Below are 22,209 nucleotides of genomic sequence, written 5' to 3'. Positions count from 1 at the left end.
GACAGAACTATACATGTTAAAGCAATGTTTAAACATAAAGTGAATTTTAAAGTTAAAAGTTACTTAAGAAAACGGCCCTACGTGTGTTTATATTTTCAATATATTGTTTTTTTTTTGTTTTTCGATGCCGTGCCTGTTAATTTGGAACAGTTTTTAACATTACATTGACTATCGATAGTACTATCGATGGTAGCGTTTGACACTATCGATAGTATTGCTGGAAACTATCAACGAGTAATGNACATACATACGTACGTATGCACATTCCTCACAACTAACCTGCCAACACGTTCTTGGCGCCAACAGAGAGTAAAGCAATTGAATGGTAGACGCGCTATAAATGCATACATACATACATGCATACGAGACAATAAATTACCCCTTAGTAAGGGACCCTTACCACATTCGTCGTGATTTCAGCAACAAGTCAAACGACTTCTGCAACAAATGATGAGCTCTCATGCTTTCGGAACCGTTCAACTGCCGAGTTTGCTAGTTTCGTGCACGATCTTTTGGAGTACAGGGCTCGAATCGTAACACCCGTTCATGGATCGAAAACGATACGAAAGAATATTACGTGATACGTCAGGCAGTATAAGCTGAATGGGACAAAGAGTACGTTCACGTGTGTCATAATGCGAAATATGTGTTTTTACGTGACGAGTAATACGATAACGTATGTTATGATTCGAGCCCTGGTTTGCCGAAGTAGGTATCAGTATGAGCTGTTATAAGCAGTGTTGCCACAGACACATTTTTTCCTACCAAAATTTCCTACTATAACCAACCAAAACCTACCAAACATTTTTTTGAGTTTTAATATATTTTTTTTTCAATGTCAAATTTCTTAAAAACATAGCTAACATAACGTTTAGTAAAACTAAAACACAGCTAGTACAATAAAAACAAATTAACTACATATAACGATTCATTTTACTGTACATACATACAAATCGTCATTAGATACGAATAAAGACGCGTGCTCAAAAGTTGACCGCGAAAAAAGACGCTTAAAAAATTTTGGCGAAGAAGGACTCTTAGGGCCGGTTACTCAATGTCTGGTTAACACTAATCTGCGGTTAAACATCTTTATCGACGTGTTCGACTCCATGCATACAACAGGGAGTCGATATTCTCGATAACTATGTTTAACCGTCAGTCAGGCATCTTTATTGACGTCGATAACTATGTTTAACCGTAGTGTTAATCAGACATTGAGTAACCGGCCCTTAACATAGGCGAGGGCAAAAAAAGACGCGTTAACCTCTTTGTCGGCGAAGAAAGACGAAGAAGACTTATTTTCGCGGTCAACTATGTTTGCGAGTATACGAATTCCCCAAAGAGTTTTTTCCGGAATGAGGTTGAATCCATGTTTACGCGTCTTTTTCGCAAATTTTTTTTCACGTCTTTATTCTTGTCAAGTGACTATATTATTATTATTTCGTCGGAGATACTCGCGTTGCAGCTTAAGAAGGTATATTGTGATAAATCCTTATTGTAATCGCTCCAACCTTAGACTATTTAAAAAGATCAGCACTAGAGGTGTCAAACTATCGATAGTCACACCATCGATAGTTTTGATAGTTTTCAGAAAAACTATCAATATTCACGATAGTCTCGAAAAAACAAAACTATCGATAGCACTATCGATAGCGCTAAATCAGTTAGGTTGCTTTGTTTTTACAGGATCATAGTGAAATAAATATTTTCTTATAAAAGTTATAATCATTCAAAATTAAGTAACTGCTTAGCCAAAATACTTCTCTTTTTAGAAAGTTCAAAAACAAACACAAGTTATACAAACAAAACAGGATTTACGATTGCTGTGCCAATACTTTGTTCCGGCAGTGTATGTATATAGATGTGATATTGTGTATGTAAAAATATTAGAATGAAAATTGTTGCATATGTTGTGAAAAATTTGCTGTGCCAATACTTTGTTCCGGCAGTGTATGTATATAGATGTGATATTGTGTATGTAAAAATATATAGATATGACCCACCACACATACATATGTGCATTTATATGTATGTATATCGCATAAAACGATTTAAAAAACAATTAGCTATGTTTAAGTCAGAAAATTTGTCTTTTTTTTAGTTGACCATTGACCCCGGAATTTACGATAGGGAATTTATTTTTGACGAATCGAAACAGTTTGGCTCTTTTCAGCAATACTTGGAGTTTAAAATACTATTTCATTTAGGTCTCTATTAATTTTCGATCGCTAGATATTTGCTTTTATATATACATTTTTTTTTAGTTGAACTTTCACCTTGGAGTTCAAGGTCGGGAAACTGTTTTTGAAGAATCTGAATAATTTTCCCGTATTCACCAGTATTCGGGCTTTATAATGCCGTTTAGTTTGTGTCGCTATTTTGTCAATTTTTTCCCAAAACAGAACACAGTGTGCCGGTTTAAAAGACCCTAAGGCTTCTAACGCTGCCTGAATATTTTACATATACAGTATATTTTGCTTAGCTGCACATCCTTCTTTTCACGAAAAACGTGTGCACTTAACCGAAAAAGGCACTTAAGCGAATTTTCTTTACTACTTCAATGAGGAAGGTATCCAAATCCCTATGAATCCAAATAATGGAGAAGCACTTACCACGTAGAAATTACTGCAAGCGAAATTTTTACTGAATAGTATCTAATTATCTATATAACTACATAAATTGATAGCCATTTTCGTTGTTCCGCGAGATGAGCAAAATAAATAAAAGATTGTAAAATTAGGTAATTGTAGGGTCAGTGCAGGTAAACGTAATACTTTCTTTGATAATTGATACTAGTTGCACAATTTTTAAGGCAGGTATCGCCAATGTGCAGGTATGTTGAATGCATCTATCGGAGCAGTTTCCTTATAAATGTTTAAAATAATGTCTCTGATGCACATTTTGGGGTAGGTATCTTAAATGTGCACTTAAGCATAAAGGCAGCAAAGCAAAATATACTGTACATACATGGGCGTAGCCAGGTAGGGGCAGGGGGGTGCTCGAGCCCCCCCCCTAACTTTCAAATTTTCCTTATATATATATAAAATAGTACCCTGAAATGCCAGCTTAATAGGGTCGAGCCCCCCCTAAATTTCATTCTGGCTACGCCGATGTATACATAATATTTATTTTGGCCTCACTCGCTTCTACGATAAAATTCGCGAGCACAGACTTCGATTGCGAAGATCTCCGGCCAGAATATGGTTAGGTACAAGCCCATTGGCAGACTTTCCTGAAATCTTGGTCCAAGTACGCCATAAAGTATATATGGATGTTCGTATTGTATATTGGCAATAACAAGGGTATACGTTTGTACTGAGGAATCATGTTTGCGGCCGCCGTTATACGAACGCACCGGTGAAATATTCATGTAAAAAAAATTGCTCAAATGTTTGGAGATACATATTTCATATTTTTCTCAAATAACTATTACTCGTAGTCCCGAAACCTACCAAAATCCAATCAAGCCTACCAACATACCAAATGGGAAAAAACCTACCAGTTTTGGAAGGAAAAGCCCATGTTTGGCAACACTGGTTATAAGTATCGTTCACTTGTGGTGGCTGTATTTGCAAGACAGCACGCTATGCGCTGGTGTTCAGTCAACCTCTAATTTCGTTTAGGTATCGATACTACTAAGCCAACGCCGCTGCTCAGTCATACAAAGCAGCAGTATAATTGAGTATGAAACAGTTGACATTCAACCAATGCCAATCCCTGTTATACACATCCATACACATTAGGGTGGTTCATAAAAACACTATTTTTGGAAATTCATAAACACTACCTCAAATTATTGTTATTTGTGATAAAAAAAGAGACATGTATTTTTTTATTTTGAAAAAAAAGTTTTCTTAGAGGTCGCGCTGGTCGGTTTTTTATAAAAACGCTGATGTTCTCAATTTTTTTATTTTCTTGACATGTTAAAATGCAGCTAAAAATGTGGTTTTTACATATAATTCCTCTGATATTATTGGGGAACTTTCCTTTAATTACACACCTGTCTTGGACAATTAGAATGGGTCTAGTTCCCGAAAATAAGCTCTCGAAAAGAGAGTAGTAAAATTAAAATAAAACGTTAATACTAAACGATTTACGCATTGTCATGGGTTGGAACTTGTTACCAGGGGGTTTCTGGGGTTGATAATTAGGAATCTGAAGTCAGTTTTTCGATATTCAAAATGGCGGTCCATTTTTTTAATTGATTGGATTTGTTCGAAACCCGGCACTCGACAGTTTTTGGGGTCGCTGATTACGAATCTGAAGTTAATTTTTTTAGATTCAAAATGACGGCCCCAATATGGCGATCAAACTAAAAAAAAAGTACTAAAATTAAAACGTTGATACTGAACGTTTTAAACATTGTCAAGGGTTAAAACATGTTTCGAGTGGGTTTCTGGGGTTGCTGATTACGAATCTGATTTTCAAAATTCAAAATGGTGGATCCAAAATGGCGACCAACTTAAAAAAATGATTGGGTTTGTTTGAAACTCTTACCCGCCATTTTGAATTTTGAAAATCTGACATCAGATTCGTAATCAGCAACCCCAGAAACTGGCAACGTGTTTTAACCCTTGACAATGTTTAAAACGTTCAGTATCAACGTTTTAATTTTAGTTTTTTTTTTATTTGATCGCCATATTGGATCCGCCATTTTGAATTTAAAAAAATTTACTTCAGATTCGTAATCAGCGACCCCAAAAACTCTCGAGTGCCGGGTTTAGAACAAATCCAATCATTTAAAAAAAAGGACCGCCATTTTGGATCCGCCATTTTGAGTTTCGAAAAACTGACTTCAGACCCCTTATTAGCAACCCCAGAAAAAAAATCGTTAAAGCTCCGAAAAGTAAAATCATTAAAAAAATTATCTCATTTATAAGATATATTATATACTAATGATATATTTCCTAATTTGTGTTTTAATTAAAACTGTTTTAATTCGGACCGCTGGAATTGCAAAGTGAAGATGTCAAGGCTGATGCTGAGGTTTTCCTATGTCCTATGTCACATAGGCTACGTGTTTTAAATGATTTTAAATAACCAGTATACTGCTGACTTCTCTAGAACTAGAATTATTAAATCAATTCCTGATTATATTTAATTACATACAAAACATTCAAAGAAAAACTCCACGGATTTTCATTAAGAATTGGCATTTAATATTTTGCTATCCCGGGCATCAAACGGCAGCTAGTTTTGGTCTCGTTTGCTGAGTTAGAACCCCAATATCAACAAATTATTTATTTTTGAAACCTAGAAGTCAAGACGATTGGTACCCACTTTATTTTATTCGGAATTAGGGCTTTTTTGTTATTAAGCTAAGCCTTTTATTTTTGCCGGAAAAAATAAGTCACATTTTAACCGTTATTGTTTGACTGAAAAAATAAAAATTAAATTATAACAGTAACTTTTTTCTAAAAAAATAAAAGTCACAAAATAACTTTTTTCACGAAACCGATCGGTAGGGTCCCTGAGAATTACACGTAGAATCCTCCTATGCTATACGCTTACAGTTGAAAAAATCTCCCATACAAATTGACCGAACTTAATATACCTACATACATATATGTTTTTAATACTTACTATCGACACGGAGTCATTTGATACCCTGCAGAAAGTCATATGCTTTCCAGTGATCATGGTCTGTTCAACGCGCTTCGTAAAAAGTGGCTCAGACCATGGTAGCTGCTTTAAGTGGGACAGAAAAGTGCGATCATGAAACTCGACGGGATCCGAGATTATTAATTTATCTGGAATAAAAAAGGAAAATTTTGGTACACCATTATTAAGCTATTGATAAGTGTACTCATTTAAAAGCGCAAAACTCTCGCAAACTGGGCAAACTGTGCAATTTTAAACCCTCGCAAATGAGTCAGAAAAAATACTAGTTTACATCTAGAATTCCCTGACTGAAACCGAACTAGTTCGAAAATGACCAGACTTGTACCAAGTAAAAAACGATTTATTCAGGCCCTGTTTTATTTAACTTCGACAGTTTAATACAATAAAGTACACAAAATATTATAACTTTTATTATAACCTTTAAATCGAAAACGTATTCAGTTATACCAGTCCGGTTAAATAATGATTAATACTCATAATGATTATTAATTAAGGCATGTTTTTTTTGGATAAGCATTTAATGATCAAATACCGATATTACCACCTTTTTAATGATTTAGAATTAGTTACTTAAAAAACAAGTAAGAAAGTCTAAGTTCGGGCGGAGCCGAACATTAAATACCCGGCGCAAGTATTAAATATATGTTTTCCACCTTTCCGAAAGCTACCGCTACATGATAAGCCGGGNCATTATTTTGTTATTATTGATCATTTTCAATTATTTGTGACTTTTTAATTACACTATTAATATAATTATTTGATAAATTTCTATTATCAATCAACAAGCCAAGCTATAGACAAAAATTAAGAATATTTAATAACTGCTGGAATTAATTATTTATTTTATTCTTATCCAAATCTCAAATTTTAAACGATAATTATTATTTTTATAAATTTTTAAAAATAATAGACTGAAATGTGCAAAGTTAATGAATTTAATTTATTTTAATGAAAACTTTCATTTTTATTTTGTGTGCATTGTGCTGTGCAACCCTCAATCAGCTATTTTGTTTACATTCATTTTGGTTTGTGCTCAACGCTTTTTCAAAATAACTGCGGTAAGACTTAAATATTTACTCAAATTTGAGTTTCAATTGTTCAACTTTATAAATTATAGTCAAATAACTAAATGTCAGAAATTGCATAAAATATAAAATTGTCCTCATGAAACACGTGGCGCAGAGTTGCCCAATGCCCAAATATGAAACTTGCGCGTATATATAAGTACCCTTAATATTGTTCGATATCATTTCTAAGCATTGTATATAAATTCATACCGCACACCATATTAAAAAAAAAAAAAACCAACACAACTCAAAATAACACGTTCGTCAGAAAATGCGAAAAACTATTTCGTAGCACATGCCAATCATATGGTCAAGGGAGACTTTACCTTAAGTTTTTCAACAAATTATAACATAAATTTGATCCAGCTTTTGTTTAAAGATAAATAAAAGCTCTGGGTACATTTTTAACACATAATTTCAAAAATACCAAATTTTGAGTTGTGTCACATTTGAAGGTCGTGTGCGGTATGTATATACATATGCACAAACAGGCAAAATACATTCTGACCAAATCCAAATACACCAGGTTAAACGCGGCAAAGTATAATTTTATTCAAGCCTTTTCGATTATTTTATTATCTATTGGAATTACTTTCTGCCGGTTTCACAAAAGCAATGTAAGTCAAAAACGATTTTTTTATTTGTTTTTAATATGGAAACTGACAGAAAAAAATAAATTTTCACTTAAACTTCTTTCGAGAAACCGGCTATCAGGCTATCTTTTCTAGAGCACTAACTACCTTTCACCAACAAAACATCAATCATAGGCTTTCTAACTCATTACTAAGGCCCGGATTTTTATTCAATAAAAAATCGAAATTATGCGCATTAATGTGCGCTAAAAAATTCAAAAATTTGCACTGAAAACAACCAAAATATGCAAAAGGACTTTTCGCATTTGTTTTGCTTTTTTAATTATTATTTTTATTTACTTTTCATGTTTTATTTAGAGTTTATAATTAACACAAGGATATACTGTAGTTTTTAGTGCCACGAAAAACTCAAAATTAATTTAATAAATACATATCTAAAACCTTACCATCTGTATTAAAAACAATTAAGCACTTAAAGTAAAAAATTCATTTACAATAAATTAAAAATATGTATTTGTTTTCCTTATTTTTTTTTAATTTGGTTTATTCAGGGCTTTCTTGGCAAACGAGATAAACGAGATTCACGGTACCCTGGAATCAATTTCAACCCTCAAGTTGCTTCCCTCCGCCGATTCCTGTTGCTACTATTTCGGGGGACCTCACTGAACATTTACAAAAAAAGACAACAAAATCCGTCGGGCGCTTTTTTTCTATGGTAACTTTTACTAATTCAAATATTACACAGGCCAACAAACTTTTTAAAAAATTTTGTTTCCTAAAATGTTAAAGCTGTTTTCGATAAAATCAGTTTTTGCTATTCAACAAATGACTATAAGTTACCATCAAGTCAAGGTGCACGAATGGTATTTTCAAGGATAGTAGTCGAGAGTTCTAGCTTTAGTTTAAGCCCAAGTGGAAGGTTCTATCACCTTTTGTTTTTTGCAAGAGCTTCTCAAATATTGTAAAAACGTGATTGACCACGTTTTAACTGGAAACTGGAAACTTTATACTTACAGATTCGTAATCAGCACAAAAGAGGCTATCGAAAACAGCTTTAACATTTAAGGAAACAAAATTTTTTTAAATTTTTGTTGGCCTGTGTAATATTTGAATTAGTAAAAGTTACCATAGAAAACAAGTAAGAAAGTCTAAGTTCGGACGGAGCCGAACATTAAATACCCGGCGCAAATATTTAATATATGACTTTCACCCTTCCGAAAGCTACCGCTATATGGTAAGCAGGGGCGTATCAATTTCGAGTAAATTACAATCCTTAAATTTTGAAGTTTCAAGCAGTTCTGAAATTTACCGTTATATGAAAAGCGGCCTCAATTTTAGTCCGATTTCAATAATTTTCAACGTTTTGCTTTCATATGGGAAGCACAATAACCATACCGAGTTTGGTAGAAATTGGTAGAACGGTTACCGAGATACATATATGTGATTATAAGTAGGCGGTGCCACGCCCATTTTCCGAAATTTTATCACATACGTATTTCTTGTTTACGAATTGTTGCAAGCATCAATTTTGAATAAATTAGCTTCAATATTTACTGATTTATCGAAGATTTTGTATTTCTCGAAATTTACCGTTATGTGGGATGTGGGCGTGGTTATTGTCCGATTTTAAAAATTTTCTGCCATTTGGCATGTTGTACGAAGGCCAACAACTGTGCCAAGTTTGTTCCTAAGATATACACATGTAACCATAAGTGGGCGTGGCTACGCCCATTTTCCAAAAATTTATAATATTCTTATTTTTCGTCTAAAACTTATTGTAAATATTAATTTTGATTGAATAATCTCCAGTAGTTACTAAAATATCGCGGTTTTCGTATTTCTGAAAATTACCGTTATATTGGAAGTGGGCGTGGTTACAGTCCAATTTCGCCCATTTTCAATACTAACCTACCTTGGATAAATGGAAACCTACATACCAAATTTCGTTGAGATATCTCAATTTCTGCTCGAGTTATCGTGTACACGGACGGACGGACAGACAGACATGACTTAATCGACTTCTCTATTCATTCTGAGCATTTATGTATACATTTGTCTATATCTATCTCGATTCGTTTTGGCTGTTACAAACAACCGTTATGTGAACAAAATTAATATACCCTTGTGCACAAGTGCACTCGGGTATAAAAAGCGCCCGACGGATTTTGCTCTCTTTTTATGGAAAATATTCAGTAAGGTCCCCCGAAATAGTAGCAACAGGAATCGGCGAAGGGAAGAAAATTGAGGGTTGAAATTGTTTCCAGGGTACCTTGATATGTAGTTCTTTAAAATTTTAAAATTTAAAATTTTTAAATTTTAGATTTTAAATTTTTAAAATTTAGCTTTCCTATTTGGCCGCAAAAATGTTTTATATAAGGTGAACATTCTCTCTACGTCAACACATGTAATTGGGGCATACTTTAAGCAAGCTAGTTAATTGGGATTATAGCTATTAAGCTATCCCTTCACACCATTTGTACATTTGTACAGTTTTATACATTTTGGCAGTCACATAGTGGTTAGTTAAGTTGAGAAATTTGAGTTCAGCTCAATAAAAGAATTTCCAGTTCCACTTCAGGTCGAAACCTAAAGTTTGTAATAGGACCAAAAGATACAGCATCCCCGATTCAGTAATTCATATTTTTTCGTTCCCCGCGGACTGACACATTCCGGACAGACCAGAAATGGTTTATTTTTACAGGAAGTCCGTTCAATAAAAAAGTTTCTGGCAAAAGTTATGGATGTTTTTCCGCAGAACCCGAATCTGTGGCACAAAAATCGAGGTCCTATTAAAAAAAAATAAATTCCAGTCAGTTCACCCCACATCCGAGCTAAATCGTACGTCGGTAATACGCAGGGCTGGAAAAAACATGTTCTTTTTTTCAAAAAGACAAATACACCGAGTTTTATTAAAAAAGAAAAAACATGTTAAAAAAAGTTTCGTAAATGTTTTAATTTACATGACTCAAACATATTTAGATAAGTATTGTTTTAAACACTTTTAATAATTTAATACATTCGAAATTAGGGGTAGGTAGAAATCAAATCTATCGAAGAACTCATAAAATATCTATTTGAAATTAATAAAAATGTTAACCGTTAAAACGAACGTTATATAAATAAAAAAGTAGTCTTGTGTATTATTGAGATTGTGCTAGTTCTCAAAGTACCATCGCGAAATATACCTTATTCATTAATTTTCTATGTTTTCGTTTTGTTATTGGGGATTTTTGTAGTTTGGGAAATCCCCGAGTTCAGAGTTGCCATTGAAAGTGTCTACAATTTATCTCAAATGTATTCAGCCTTAGTATTAGTTTCTTTTTCTCCGAACCGGCTCACTCATCATTTCCGTGTATTCACAACGGGCGGATGAAAAAATTCGGACGACAAGGGACATTATGTTGCAAATAAAACTTTTGAAAAGTACAAATCCTATTATATATATGATTGATGTTTTTTTATATACGTTTTAAACGAGTTTAGAACAAAATGTTTTAAAACGTGTTTTAAAGTATAGGTGGGTTTTCCGCATTTTTTAAAACAATTGTTTTAAACAAATGTTTTAAACATTGTCAACCCTGGTAATATGACCAAAAGATGTAGCATTCCCGACTTGGAGATTTAACTTTTTCGTTTTCTAATAAATACATTTTTGTCCGTTTTAGCAGTCCAGGACGAGTTGACGTTCGAAGGCCATATAGGGGTTGAAAACGGCACTTCCGTGAAAAAAGTTTCAAACAAAAGTCACGTATTTTTATCCTCAGAATTCGAATCAGTGGTAATCAGTGTAACTAAACAGTGCAATGATTGAGTGAATATTTTGAAATGTTTTTAAACTCACTTAGCAATGATTCTTCATACAGCCGCTCCTCATCAGTCATATTAACAGGATTCTTCTTCGTTTTTGCATAAATAGTATTCGGTATATAGTCCAACACATTACTGCAATGGAAAGTAACAAACAAGTAAATAATCATGTCGCGCGCTTTCAAGTACACAATTTTTTCTCTATTTAGATATGCATACGCACCCATTGTAAAGGAATAAATTCTCAACGTCTGTCATGTTAAGCGAATAAAATTGATAAACACCAAACGTCTCGAAAAACTCTCGCACTGGTGTCATGCTGTAGCAGCCGGCCAAGTCAATGCGTGGATAGTAAGTGATAAAGGACAGACACATCTCCTGTTTGGTTGAGTAACCACCGAAGGTTGGATGTTTGCGGTTCATCGTCTGTGGGTAAATTTAGTGAAGTAAAGCGACAATAAATTATTCAATTTGTCTGTCAAAGAAGCTTCCATCTATGTATGTACCATCGACTGTTCGTGGGTAGTGGGTTGAAATGCTCACCTCATAAGCGCAGTCAGTAATAATGTAATCGCCCGGGAGTACGACGACTTCGTGTTCCAGTTGTCGCACCTGTTGGTAGTTATAATCGTAATTGTCGTCCTCGATTATACGTTCCAACTCCTTGCCGCCGCGCACATGGCGTAGTGCCATTTTGCGGCCGGCGTGGTGAGAGTGGAGTGTGCCGGATATGATTTTGATGCCGTCTGCAGGAAACATCTGCCGAGTAGATAAAATATAATAAGCTAGTATGAAGTAATTTGTGGTCTTTATAAAGGAGTTTGTTGTTGTTATCAGCCATTATGGCAGCAAGAAACTTTACCACGCTTGAACAGGATGGCCCACATATTCCAATGTTGCGGTAAAGCTTCTGGCCGGGTGGAATCAGTTGAGTGTCGGAGACTGAAACGCCAGAAATCATAATACCAGCATCGTTTTGTCGCAGCCGATTGGTGTAATGTATGCGAAAGCCGGAATGATCTACCACTGCGAGTTTAGGGTGAAAGTGAAAAATTATATTTGCTCGTCACAGCATTTTCCGGAAAGAATTTACTCACTTTGTTGAGCCTGTGGATTGTCGTAATGTATTTCCAGCATGTAGTACTTAGCGCCTTGTTTTCCGCCCACAGGTATTCCGACATGATGCGGTAAAAATTGCCCTGTGAAAGAAGCGAAATGTGCAAATATTTAAATTGAAAAAGTATTACGTACACGTACGAACTTATACTCGTATGTACATATACAGGGAGGTGTACGTAAATTTAAAAATTCTGTACTTCCAAGAAGCAATTAATTCGCATACTATACTATATGTGTACCCAGCAGGAACGACCTAACGTATTCTCCAAATACAATTACAAAATTGTCAATAAAAACCAACACATTTGCATATAAGCGATATCCATATGCCGTTCTTTGCGTTATATAACACGTTATTAATCGCATAATAATATTTGATTGAAAAGAGACCACTATATGTAGGTTATATAATAGCGAATTCCATATAAAAGAAAGTAAAAGAAAGAGAAAACTGCTCACACTTGAAACGATTATGCGTTAGATTTCTCCAGCAGCCCTATGTAAAATGATGGAAAGTTTTTGAATTTCTCACACAAACTTTTTGTAGCACTAGGCGTATATAACGCATTAGTTAACAGATAGGGTTCTTACTGGGTATATACTTATGTTTGTATTTGTACCTGTTGAGCCAATAGTCCAGACTGCCACTGGCGTGATGCAAGAGTCCCAGTCATGTGGGGTCAATAAATTACTGTTGCACACCGCGCCGCTACTCTTCACCCACACCTCCCAAGAGAGTGGATCCGAGCCTGGATATGATTTTGTCGAACATTCGAAGAGAGTCATGTGGTGTACAAGCGGTTTATTGGTGTTGCTGGCATAAAAAATGAAAGTGAAAAAATTGAGACAATAAATTTCCATTAAAGCAAAAGGAGAAAAAGTAAAAGTGGCACATCAATTGCATCAAGCGAATGATGTTTTACAGACTGCGCTTTTTAATGTTTGTTTTTTTCATCACATCGAGATGGTTAAAATAGTATTTTTGTTTATTAAACTTTTTCAAATTTATTTACATTTCACGGTCGGGCCTTGACCATTTAAGCGCCACGGATATTTACAAGGTAATTCTGGCAACAATTTTGAAAGCTCTTACTGTCTTTCGAAAGACTAATTGAAAGATGTGCTAACGAGGAGGTGTTACGCGTTATGCGTAATTAAATAAGATCAAAAAAAGTATTTTTGTTTTTAAAACAAAGCCATGAAATTAAAAAAATTTAAATAAAAATAAAAGACAAAAAAAAATTAAAAAAAAAAAACATCCTTAAAGTTAAGTGAAATAAAACAAATATCATAATTAAAAAAGGAAATAAATAAAAAGATTCTAAAAATTAATTGAATAAATTCTTTTTTCTTTTTTAAACAATAAAAACTAAAAACTAAGAAATAAAACAAATATATTTTCCTTTTAAAACAGTAAAATTAAAAAAACTGTATGAAAATTAAATTAACAAAAAAATAATAAAGTGAATTAAAAGAAAAAATAAAAAAATTCTAAAAATTAAATAGACATATTTTTTTCAACAATAAAATTAAAAAATTTGAAGAAAATTAAGCTAACGGCAGAAAAAAATTAATTGAAAGAAGAAAAAACAAGTTCCGAAAATTAAATGAAATAAAAAAATATATTTTTCCTTTTAAAACAATAAAATATAAAACTAAATTTATATTTAAATATAATGTAAAAAAAGTAAATTTAACAAAAAGAAAAAAGTTGCGCTGCCCGAGGACTGGAACTCGGATCTCTTGAATTCCACGCCTGTGCTTTGCTCACTCGGCCATTGCGACTGTTGGAGTGGTAACAAGTGCTTTCTCTTAAAATATTTTTTCATAACGGGTGGTGAATGAGTGACCTTTTTTCTAAGACTTTTGTGCTTGGATAACAAAAGACTTTCGAACTATCTTGCCATCTGTCTTTCATTTGTCTTACGCAAGACTTTTTACTATCGTAGCCAGAATTGCCCTGTTACCTTAACATTAGCATTTTAGGTGTATAGTTGCTACGTAGCAATCTAAATAGCACACGTTGTGTTGTTTCAAAAGCAGATACCAAATTTGCACCTACTTAAAATGGTACAAATCGTTCACCTATTATATTAATAGCATAATTAAAGAGCATTCATTCTCCACTTCGTCTCTTCGCCAGCGTTCCGCTTAAAGGTGTTCTTACACGAGATGTACTTGCATGTGTGCATGCCACTTTTTACATATGGAAATGTCAACATATCGTGTAAAGGCAAATTAGATTTGCTTCTGTACAAAGCAGATGCATTTACATACGAAATAGAAATTCATATAGAATCATCTGAGTTTAATTTATTTAGTTTTCGAAGAACGTATTTTTAAATAGTTAAATAAACACTGTGAATCTGACGGACATACGCTATTGCATACGTATTGAAAAACTCACATTTACAGATGCAAATACATATCGTGTAAGAACACCTCAAGGAAGAAACTGGTAGTTGAGTGGATTGTGTGTATTTGCACAGAGAGCGCCAGAATGGCAACCCTTGCGTCAACGGAAACAACGAACGTTGGCCAACTCTTAACTTTTGACGCAAGATAAGATCCGCGAAAAGTAGAAAAGCACACTCCTGGTTTGATGCTAATCGGTACGTCAACTTCCCGTAAATTTATCAGAACTTATTTGACAAATAAGCGACTTTGAAAAAAAAAAACTTTTTGAGGAAGCTTGCGATTAAGTCCTGATTGAGCATTTAACCAGACATGAAGCAAACGGCCTTAGTATTTATTAAGAAAAATACTCATATTTTTGCAGCTATGTGTCTGCTGCTACCTTTCACCTCAAATGAAAACTAATCGGGGGGTTCTTTAGTTATTACTTATAAGAATGGTTTTCTAGCCTAGCATTTTAAAAATCTCTGTTTTTCAATAATGTGGATAAGTTATTTCCAAACAAAGTGCCAGGTATTTTTCTTCCGTTTCGATATGGAGGCTATGCTCAAATGTTGTAGTTGTAAATTTTAGAGCTTCATGAAAACGTTTATTGCACAAGGACTGAACTAATGAAGCGATTTAAAAGAAAAAGGCGGCGTTTGAAAGATAAAATTCCAAACCTATCGACAGATTCATTTTTGTAAGTAACCAATTCGGTTTCTGTCGTAGAAACAACGGTAGATATTAAAGTGCTCTAGCAACTTATGATTTACAGATATAACGTTCATTTACGGGACATAGGTTCTTTGAAGCAATAGAAATAGTAATATGTAAACATTTTATATAAATTCAACCAATATTGAGCACTTTAAGGCAAACATTTTTTGAAAAAATTTGCAAATTTTCTTATTGGTTGGTTCTTCTAAGTATGTTTATTTTATTCAAATATATGAGCATAAATGCTTTTCTATACAAAATCTCTTCGTTATCTGCAGTCATCAGTTTGCAAACACGTGCTTGCTCTGAAAGTGAGAGAAGAGGACAAAACGTATGTTTGTGTAGGCATTTCGGCTTTTGAGTAACAGATGGCGCAATATAAATATAACCAAATCACAGGGTATGTATGTAAATACATACATACGTACAAACATATGTTGATTGCAGTAAATGTGGATCTGTTTTTTCTTTATGTAATCTATGTACATACATATGTACATATAATAATAAACGAAAATTTTTTCGTCATATCAGATCGGTACCGTTCGTTCGATTTTACAAAATGACGTATAAAATTAAAGGGCTTGCTCTGTTGATGTACAATAACTTCTTATTTTTTCAAAAAGAGTTGCCACCTGATAAAAAAAAATAAGTTGAAATTATTTTTAAGTTAAATCAATTATTACACTATAAAGTTCTGAACACATTGAAAACGACAAGCTACGGGCCACAGCTTCCAATTTGTAATCTTCATTATCTAAACGCTTTGTCGATGGCGACACGATTTTTTTGAACGCGCGATAGAAAAATAGAAATAGATCTGGCCACAACCACAATCGTCGCGTAGCCCGGTCGTCGACAAAATATTTATCTACATAAGAATACGTCATGATTCAATAATACAAGGTTAGATAATTATTGACAGCTGCGGTTTGACACTCCCTTACAAAAGGTTGCATTTACGAAGGACAGAGAAAGGGCAAGAATGCAATCCCTTGTTGCGAAAATGGTAGTAGAAAGGTAGGCAAAGTAGGCAATTAGTAGTGAAATTCCTTTCGTAAATTCTAATGTATTTGCAGGAAATCTGGCATTTTAAACGAAATGTTGAACGTAATATTGATATATCTACGTGAATTACGTAATTTATATGCTATTTAGCCGTATAAAAACTGCAAAATGACTCAAAATTAAAATAAGACTACTATGAGATTGATGTAAACATCCAATGCTTATGTTTTCATCAGTTAAATATGCTTCATATGCATATACAAATAAACATATTGCACAAAAGCTTATACTTTTATTTCACACCAAAGCTACACTGTTTCCATGTAAATTTGCAAAGAAGCAACACGGTGCCACTGCTAAGGGAGCGGTGCGAGAGAGACAACTGTCAGTTTATCGATCCTTGTATTANTAACTGAGCAACTGTTCCTAGTCAGAAGTTACAGGATTTAGTCCGGAGATTTTTTTCCTGTAAGTTCATGAAAAGTGTCAAACGATCAGCTGATTTACATGTGTAAACAAAAACAGAAAGCGGTGAAAGCAAAGAACCTTATATTTGTTATAAAATGGAAGTAAACAACGAAATATTTAAATATGTATAGATTTTATTAATTATTTAGTGATATTTCAGCCAAATCAGTGTAGTGCCAATGACATGTAAACAAACCGTCTGACGTTTTTACTTCCTATGCACTTCCTATGACTTTTTGCGTTCCTATGCACTTCTGCATCTGTTCTCCTTTTACTCTCATTTGAGAGCGTAAAATTGTAGTTTGACAGTTCCACAGGTTTTAGTCCGAAGTTCAAAGGAACAGACTATATGAATCATGAGAATACGTGTTACAATAATTTGACAGCTGTGGTCCGTAGCTCGTCGTTTTCACTGTGTTCGGGCTATGAGTATCGATCGAAATGGTTTTGAACATGCGTTATTTCAAAAAGCAAGTTCGACTTAAAAAGGGCAGACAATTGATATGTATATCCTGATATGAACGTCAGACGAAAGAGGTTAGAGTTAGATTCAACTTTAAAGTTAGATTCAATATAAGCAACAGGTTAAATAAATTAATTCAATATAAATATAAATCGAAATGAAGAACCTTTATTTCCAAACAGCATGTATTAATTTTATAATTCAATTCAATTTGAATTAAAAGTATTAGATAATTTAAATATGTATCACAATACAAGTGTCAGACGAAAAAGGTTTATCGAGGTTTTGGTTTAAAAATATCTTAAACAGGATTGCAACCTATTTGAAAAGTCGAATTAAATTCAATGATATGAAATATTGAAATATTATCCTCAAACAAAGTAGTATTAAGAAATATTTAGTTTGAGCCTTTATAACATTAAAGAGGGTTTCCACCTGTGTAAAAAGTTAAACTCAAATTATTTAATAAGTCAAATGAATTATTAAAGTACATATGGGTATAAATTGACATGGGTTAAAAATGTTTCTTTCTAAACTTTATTTAAGATGGTTGCCATATGTTTCAGAAATTCTATTCAACTTCAATTAAGGCAATTAGATACACAATTTAAATATGTATCGCAATATGTGTGTCAGTCGAAGAAGTTTTAACAAGGTTTCTGTTTTAAAATATTTTGAATTGGGTCGCCACCTTTTTTAAAATTAGAATTAGCATAAGTCAAATGAAGTATTAAAATATGGCGTGAAACGAAGGTGGTAAGATGTCCTTAGTTTTAAAATTTAGAATACTAAAAAGGGTTGCCACCTGTTTCAGAAGGAAAACTCAAATTCTTTAATAAGTTAAAGAAATTATTGAAAATATGGGTATCAAATGAACTTAATTCATCATGCACATGAAATATGAGGTATCGCAATATCAGACTCAAGAGATAGAGAAGAGAGCTGTTTCAGAATTCTTAGCTAGCTGTATACGAAGATAATGCGAAGACGAGCACGAACACGAAGAAGAATACTAATACGGGGACCCAGGCTAGTATAAAATATAATACAAATTTCTTCTGAATCGAAGTAGTGATACACGTCACGGCATATATCTATTTATAAGCTGATGGTACATATCGTCGTTTAAAGTACAAAACCGCGTATCGTCATTCTGCAAAACCGCGTAACTGGCATTAGCTGCCAAAAATTGGATTTGCTCACACAAGCTCTTGGCTCAATCCTTATCCATTCGTCCTGAAGTATACTGGCCAGGTATGCGATTGCTTTATAAAAAAGAGAACCATTTTGAAATATGAGTATTTTTACCCTCTAGAAGATAATTTACATAATTCACATACGCGTTTTTGCATTATCTTGATACGCGGATTTGCATTTTGTTGATACGCGGTTTTGTACTTTAAACGACGGTATGGTTGAAGTTAATGTGGATCTGCTTCTCTATTGCTAAGTATTAATATTTTGCAATGCACATTGGTTTATTAAATTCAATTCAATACAATCAAAAGGAATATTTCATGTACCGTTTTTATCTTGAATGTGATCTTAACAATATCATGTATTCTACGTTTAAGTTTAGCGGCTGTGGCTCCAACACAGCCCGCAGGTCAAGACGAAGGCGCTGGACTGATCATTTTTTTGAGGATTGATAGATTTATCCTCTGAAATCGGGTACTGACGTGAAAATTTGGGCAGAATGCGAGACTGCTTTTAGCCTCTTCAAAAATATATTTTTTTCTTATTTTTGCATTTTTGTAAAATATTTTCAAGAATGCCAAATATTTAGCCTTACTTACCATGGTGCAATGATAAATTCACTTATGGCGTTTTCGTTTCTATAAAAAAATGTTGCATTCTTATCGCCCTATTCTTAGTGTTTGTGCATAGAGGACACAGAGAAGGTTGAATTTTTCGGTAGAAACGAAATGGCATTAAAAACACAAAATAATTGCTTTTTTTTGTTATTTCTTATGTCATTCGATCAATAACTTCTTGCGCTTCTTAACTGCAATGCACTTACGCAAGCAAAACATCTAATAAATATTAATATCACGACAATATTATAATAGGCAAAAATAGAATAAAACAAAAAAAAAAGTACGTGCGCCTGGGCCACACTGAAGAAGTGCTACTTACGTTACGTATCTCTTTTTTTCTCATAACCAATATACATAAATATGTACATACATACATTCATCTGCTTTTGCTTAAGGTTATGTTTTTGTCTCCTTTCTATGTAGATCCCTACCTCTACCTCTACTCCTGTTCGTTCTAACTACATTTATTTTATTCTGTTTTCCTTTATCTTCATTTTTATTTTTACACTCTATCGATAACAAAATCGATAGTAACATCCAACAAAATATCGATAACGAAACCGATAAAAATATCGATAATAAAATCGATAAATATCGGTAACAAAATCGATAAATATCGACAACAAAAGCGACAAATATCGATAAAAAAAGCACTTTGGTTAAAAATGACCCATATGCATATCGTCGTTTAAAGTACAAAATCGCGTATCGTCATTCTTCAAAACCGTGTAACCGACATTTGTTTCCAAAAATTGTATTTGCTGACACAAGCTCTTGCTCAATCCTTATCCCTTTGTCTTGAAATATACCAGCCAGAAATGCGATTGCTTTATAAAAAAGGGAACCATTTGGAAATATGAGTGTTTTTACTCTCTAGAAAATAATTTATGCAACCTCACATACGCGGTTTTGCATTTTGCTGATACGCGGTTTTGCATTTTGTTGATACGCGGATTCGTACTTTAAACGACGATATGTACGTACATACGACATATTTACGCTACTCTTGTTCTCAAGGCCTCATAAACTATATTGTATTTATTACATTATGAAAGTACTCGGTACGGCTTTCAAAAAGAGAAAGCATACCCACATACTTATGGACATACAGGACATACATACATATCTGTGCTTATGCATTTTATTCGGTATTGCATAAAGATTTAAGTATGCCCTCGTGCTTATACATATTTGTGCATAATATGTATTAGGGTGTTCGATTATTCGCCGTTTTTTCGAAACCCGACTTTCGAGTTATTCGAAAAATTACAGTTAAAAAAAAACGGTTACTCATTTTCATATAAAGAAAAAAACCGTCTATACATATGCAGCTTAGAAATAAAGCCTTTTGGAGACTCTTTCGATTAATATCTAATAACTCATTTAATTACAATGTAATTGTATCGCTGAAACCATTCGTAAAAACTACGAAAATACGATCACTGAATCCGACTTGCTATGAACGCATGCATTCAAAGTATATGCTTCGTTCGTATCTATTCACATTTAGTGATAGCATTTCCGTAGATTTCGCGAAAATTTGGACTACGACGGATTCAGTGGTAGCTCTGATTAAACCCCTATTTTCCGACACCGATATTGTGAACATATTCCAATTACCTAATTCCCTTAACTCAAGTGACATTTGATTTTGTTAACAGGTGGCAACCTTCCTACATTAGTTAAGAACTTAAACCCTTTTCAAAAACATTTCGATTGGTACCCATATTTTAGTAATTTAATTAAATTAATTGATTTTAATTTTTAAACGGGTGGCAACCATTGTAAAACAACGCAATACTTTTGTAAATATTCACTCTGCAGGTTTCTTAATAATCTTTCGTATGACACCCATATTTTAATTTTTCAGACTTTTCCAACAGGTGGCAATCCTTTTCAAACAACTTTTTTTAAAGCCTCTTGGCATCCATTTTTTAAACATAATTTTCAAATAAATAATTCCCTTACTTCAAGTTGAATTTGATTTTTTAAACAAGTGGCAGCCCTCCTCCATGACTATGGAAGTGATTTAATATATCTCCGTACAAAGCTCCAGAACTATATCAAAAATATTTCCTGAGATATGCAGTATGTAAAAATTACGTTTGTATGGGGAGGTGCCACGCCTAAAGTTGCCTACGCACTGTGCTAAGTTCGCCTTGTAAATTATCGTTGCTTTTTTCCAACTTTTTCATTTGTTAAGCCAACACAATCAACCGCAGCCATTCTGCTGCAATTCACACTTGATCATGTGGTTGTTGGTTATGTTGGTTTTTGTTAATAATTCTAGTATGGGACCACCGTTGAGCAACCACCTTTAGAAATCGGTTCACGTGATGCAAAGTTATGTGGTAACATATATAAAAAAAAATAATCCGACGAATTGATAACCTCATTTTCTTTAAGTCGGTTAAAAATTAGATGAAACTCGGTTTATTCGATTGTAAAAATCCGATTTACTCTGTATTCGAAAAATCAAGATGTCAAAAATAAATAAAAAAAAACGCTTAAAAATATTCAAAACCGGTTGAAACCGGTTTGGATAAACCGAGTCAATTACCCTAATACATATGTATGGAAGTGTACAGTATATCAGCTGCTGTGGCCGAGTGGTTAAAGGTGCCTACTAAATACCACGTGGGGCCTGGGTTCCATCGAAATTAGAAAACGTTTTGTTTCTGCCTTTAAAAAGCTTTTCATAAATCCGTTTGTGTTTCAATATCAGGATGCTCACCGCAAACACCTAGAAAAAATGTGAGCGCCAAAATATTACTATTATTATTTATTTTTGTTTTTATTTTATATTTTTTTTATTTATTTATGTACAGCTCGTGACCCAAATTATGTGGCCACCGGAAGGAGTGTGTTTCCTTTAATTATCGACATATCTATATATCTATGACAATTACATTGGTTTGATCATGATAAAAATATAGTAAGGTAGAACCGCTGAGAGGAATTTCTCAAATTCTTGACGTTTCCAAACAATTTAATTTTTAAATTTACTCACAAACTCACACACACATTTTCATTTTCAATCTCAAGCAACAACAATTTCGAACAATTTCATTTTTTTATTTTCACTTTTATATGATTTTAAAATGTTGGCAAACTTCAAAAAAAAAAATCAT

The 22,209-nt window shown here is 33.5% G+C and overlaps 1 protein-coding gene across 1 annotated transcript in view; it reads right to left on the bottom strand.

Annotated features, from left to right (window-relative positions):
* Nucleotides 1-4,848: 4,848 nt before the first annotated feature.
* Nucleotides 4,849-22,209, bottom strand: part of LOC108372308 (MOXD1 homolog 1) — a gene marked incomplete at its 5' end in the record, with an annotated part of 33,180 nt that continues 15,819 nt past the window's right edge. The window contains 8 exons of the mRNA XM_017627978.1: nt 4,849-5,253; nt 5,584-5,750; nt 11,124-11,224; nt 11,313-11,515; nt 11,633-11,848; nt 11,952-12,115; nt 12,187-12,288; nt 12,829-13,022. Of these exons, the coding sequence (XP_017483467.1) occupies nt 5,215-5,253; nt 5,584-5,750; nt 11,124-11,224; nt 11,313-11,515; nt 11,633-11,848; nt 11,952-12,115; nt 12,187-12,288; nt 12,829-13,022 (1,186 nt within the window). The remainder of the gene's footprint in view (nt 5,254-5,583; nt 5,751-11,123; nt 11,225-11,312; nt 11,516-11,632; nt 11,849-11,951; nt 12,116-12,186; nt 12,289-12,828; nt 13,023-22,209) is intronic.

Source organism: Rhagoletis zephyria, unplaced genomic scaffold, assembly GCF_001687245.7.
Source record: "Rhagoletis zephyria isolate East Lansing unplaced genomic scaffold, Rhagoletis_zephyria_1.1 Rzeph_scaffold_05616, whole genome shotgun sequence".
NCBI classification, from domain to species: Eukaryota; Metazoa; Arthropoda; class Insecta; order Diptera; family Tephritidae; genus Rhagoletis; species Rhagoletis zephyria.
The sequence above is the reverse complement of the archived record's forward strand: the minus strand, read 5'-3'. Positions and strand labels throughout refer to the sequence as shown.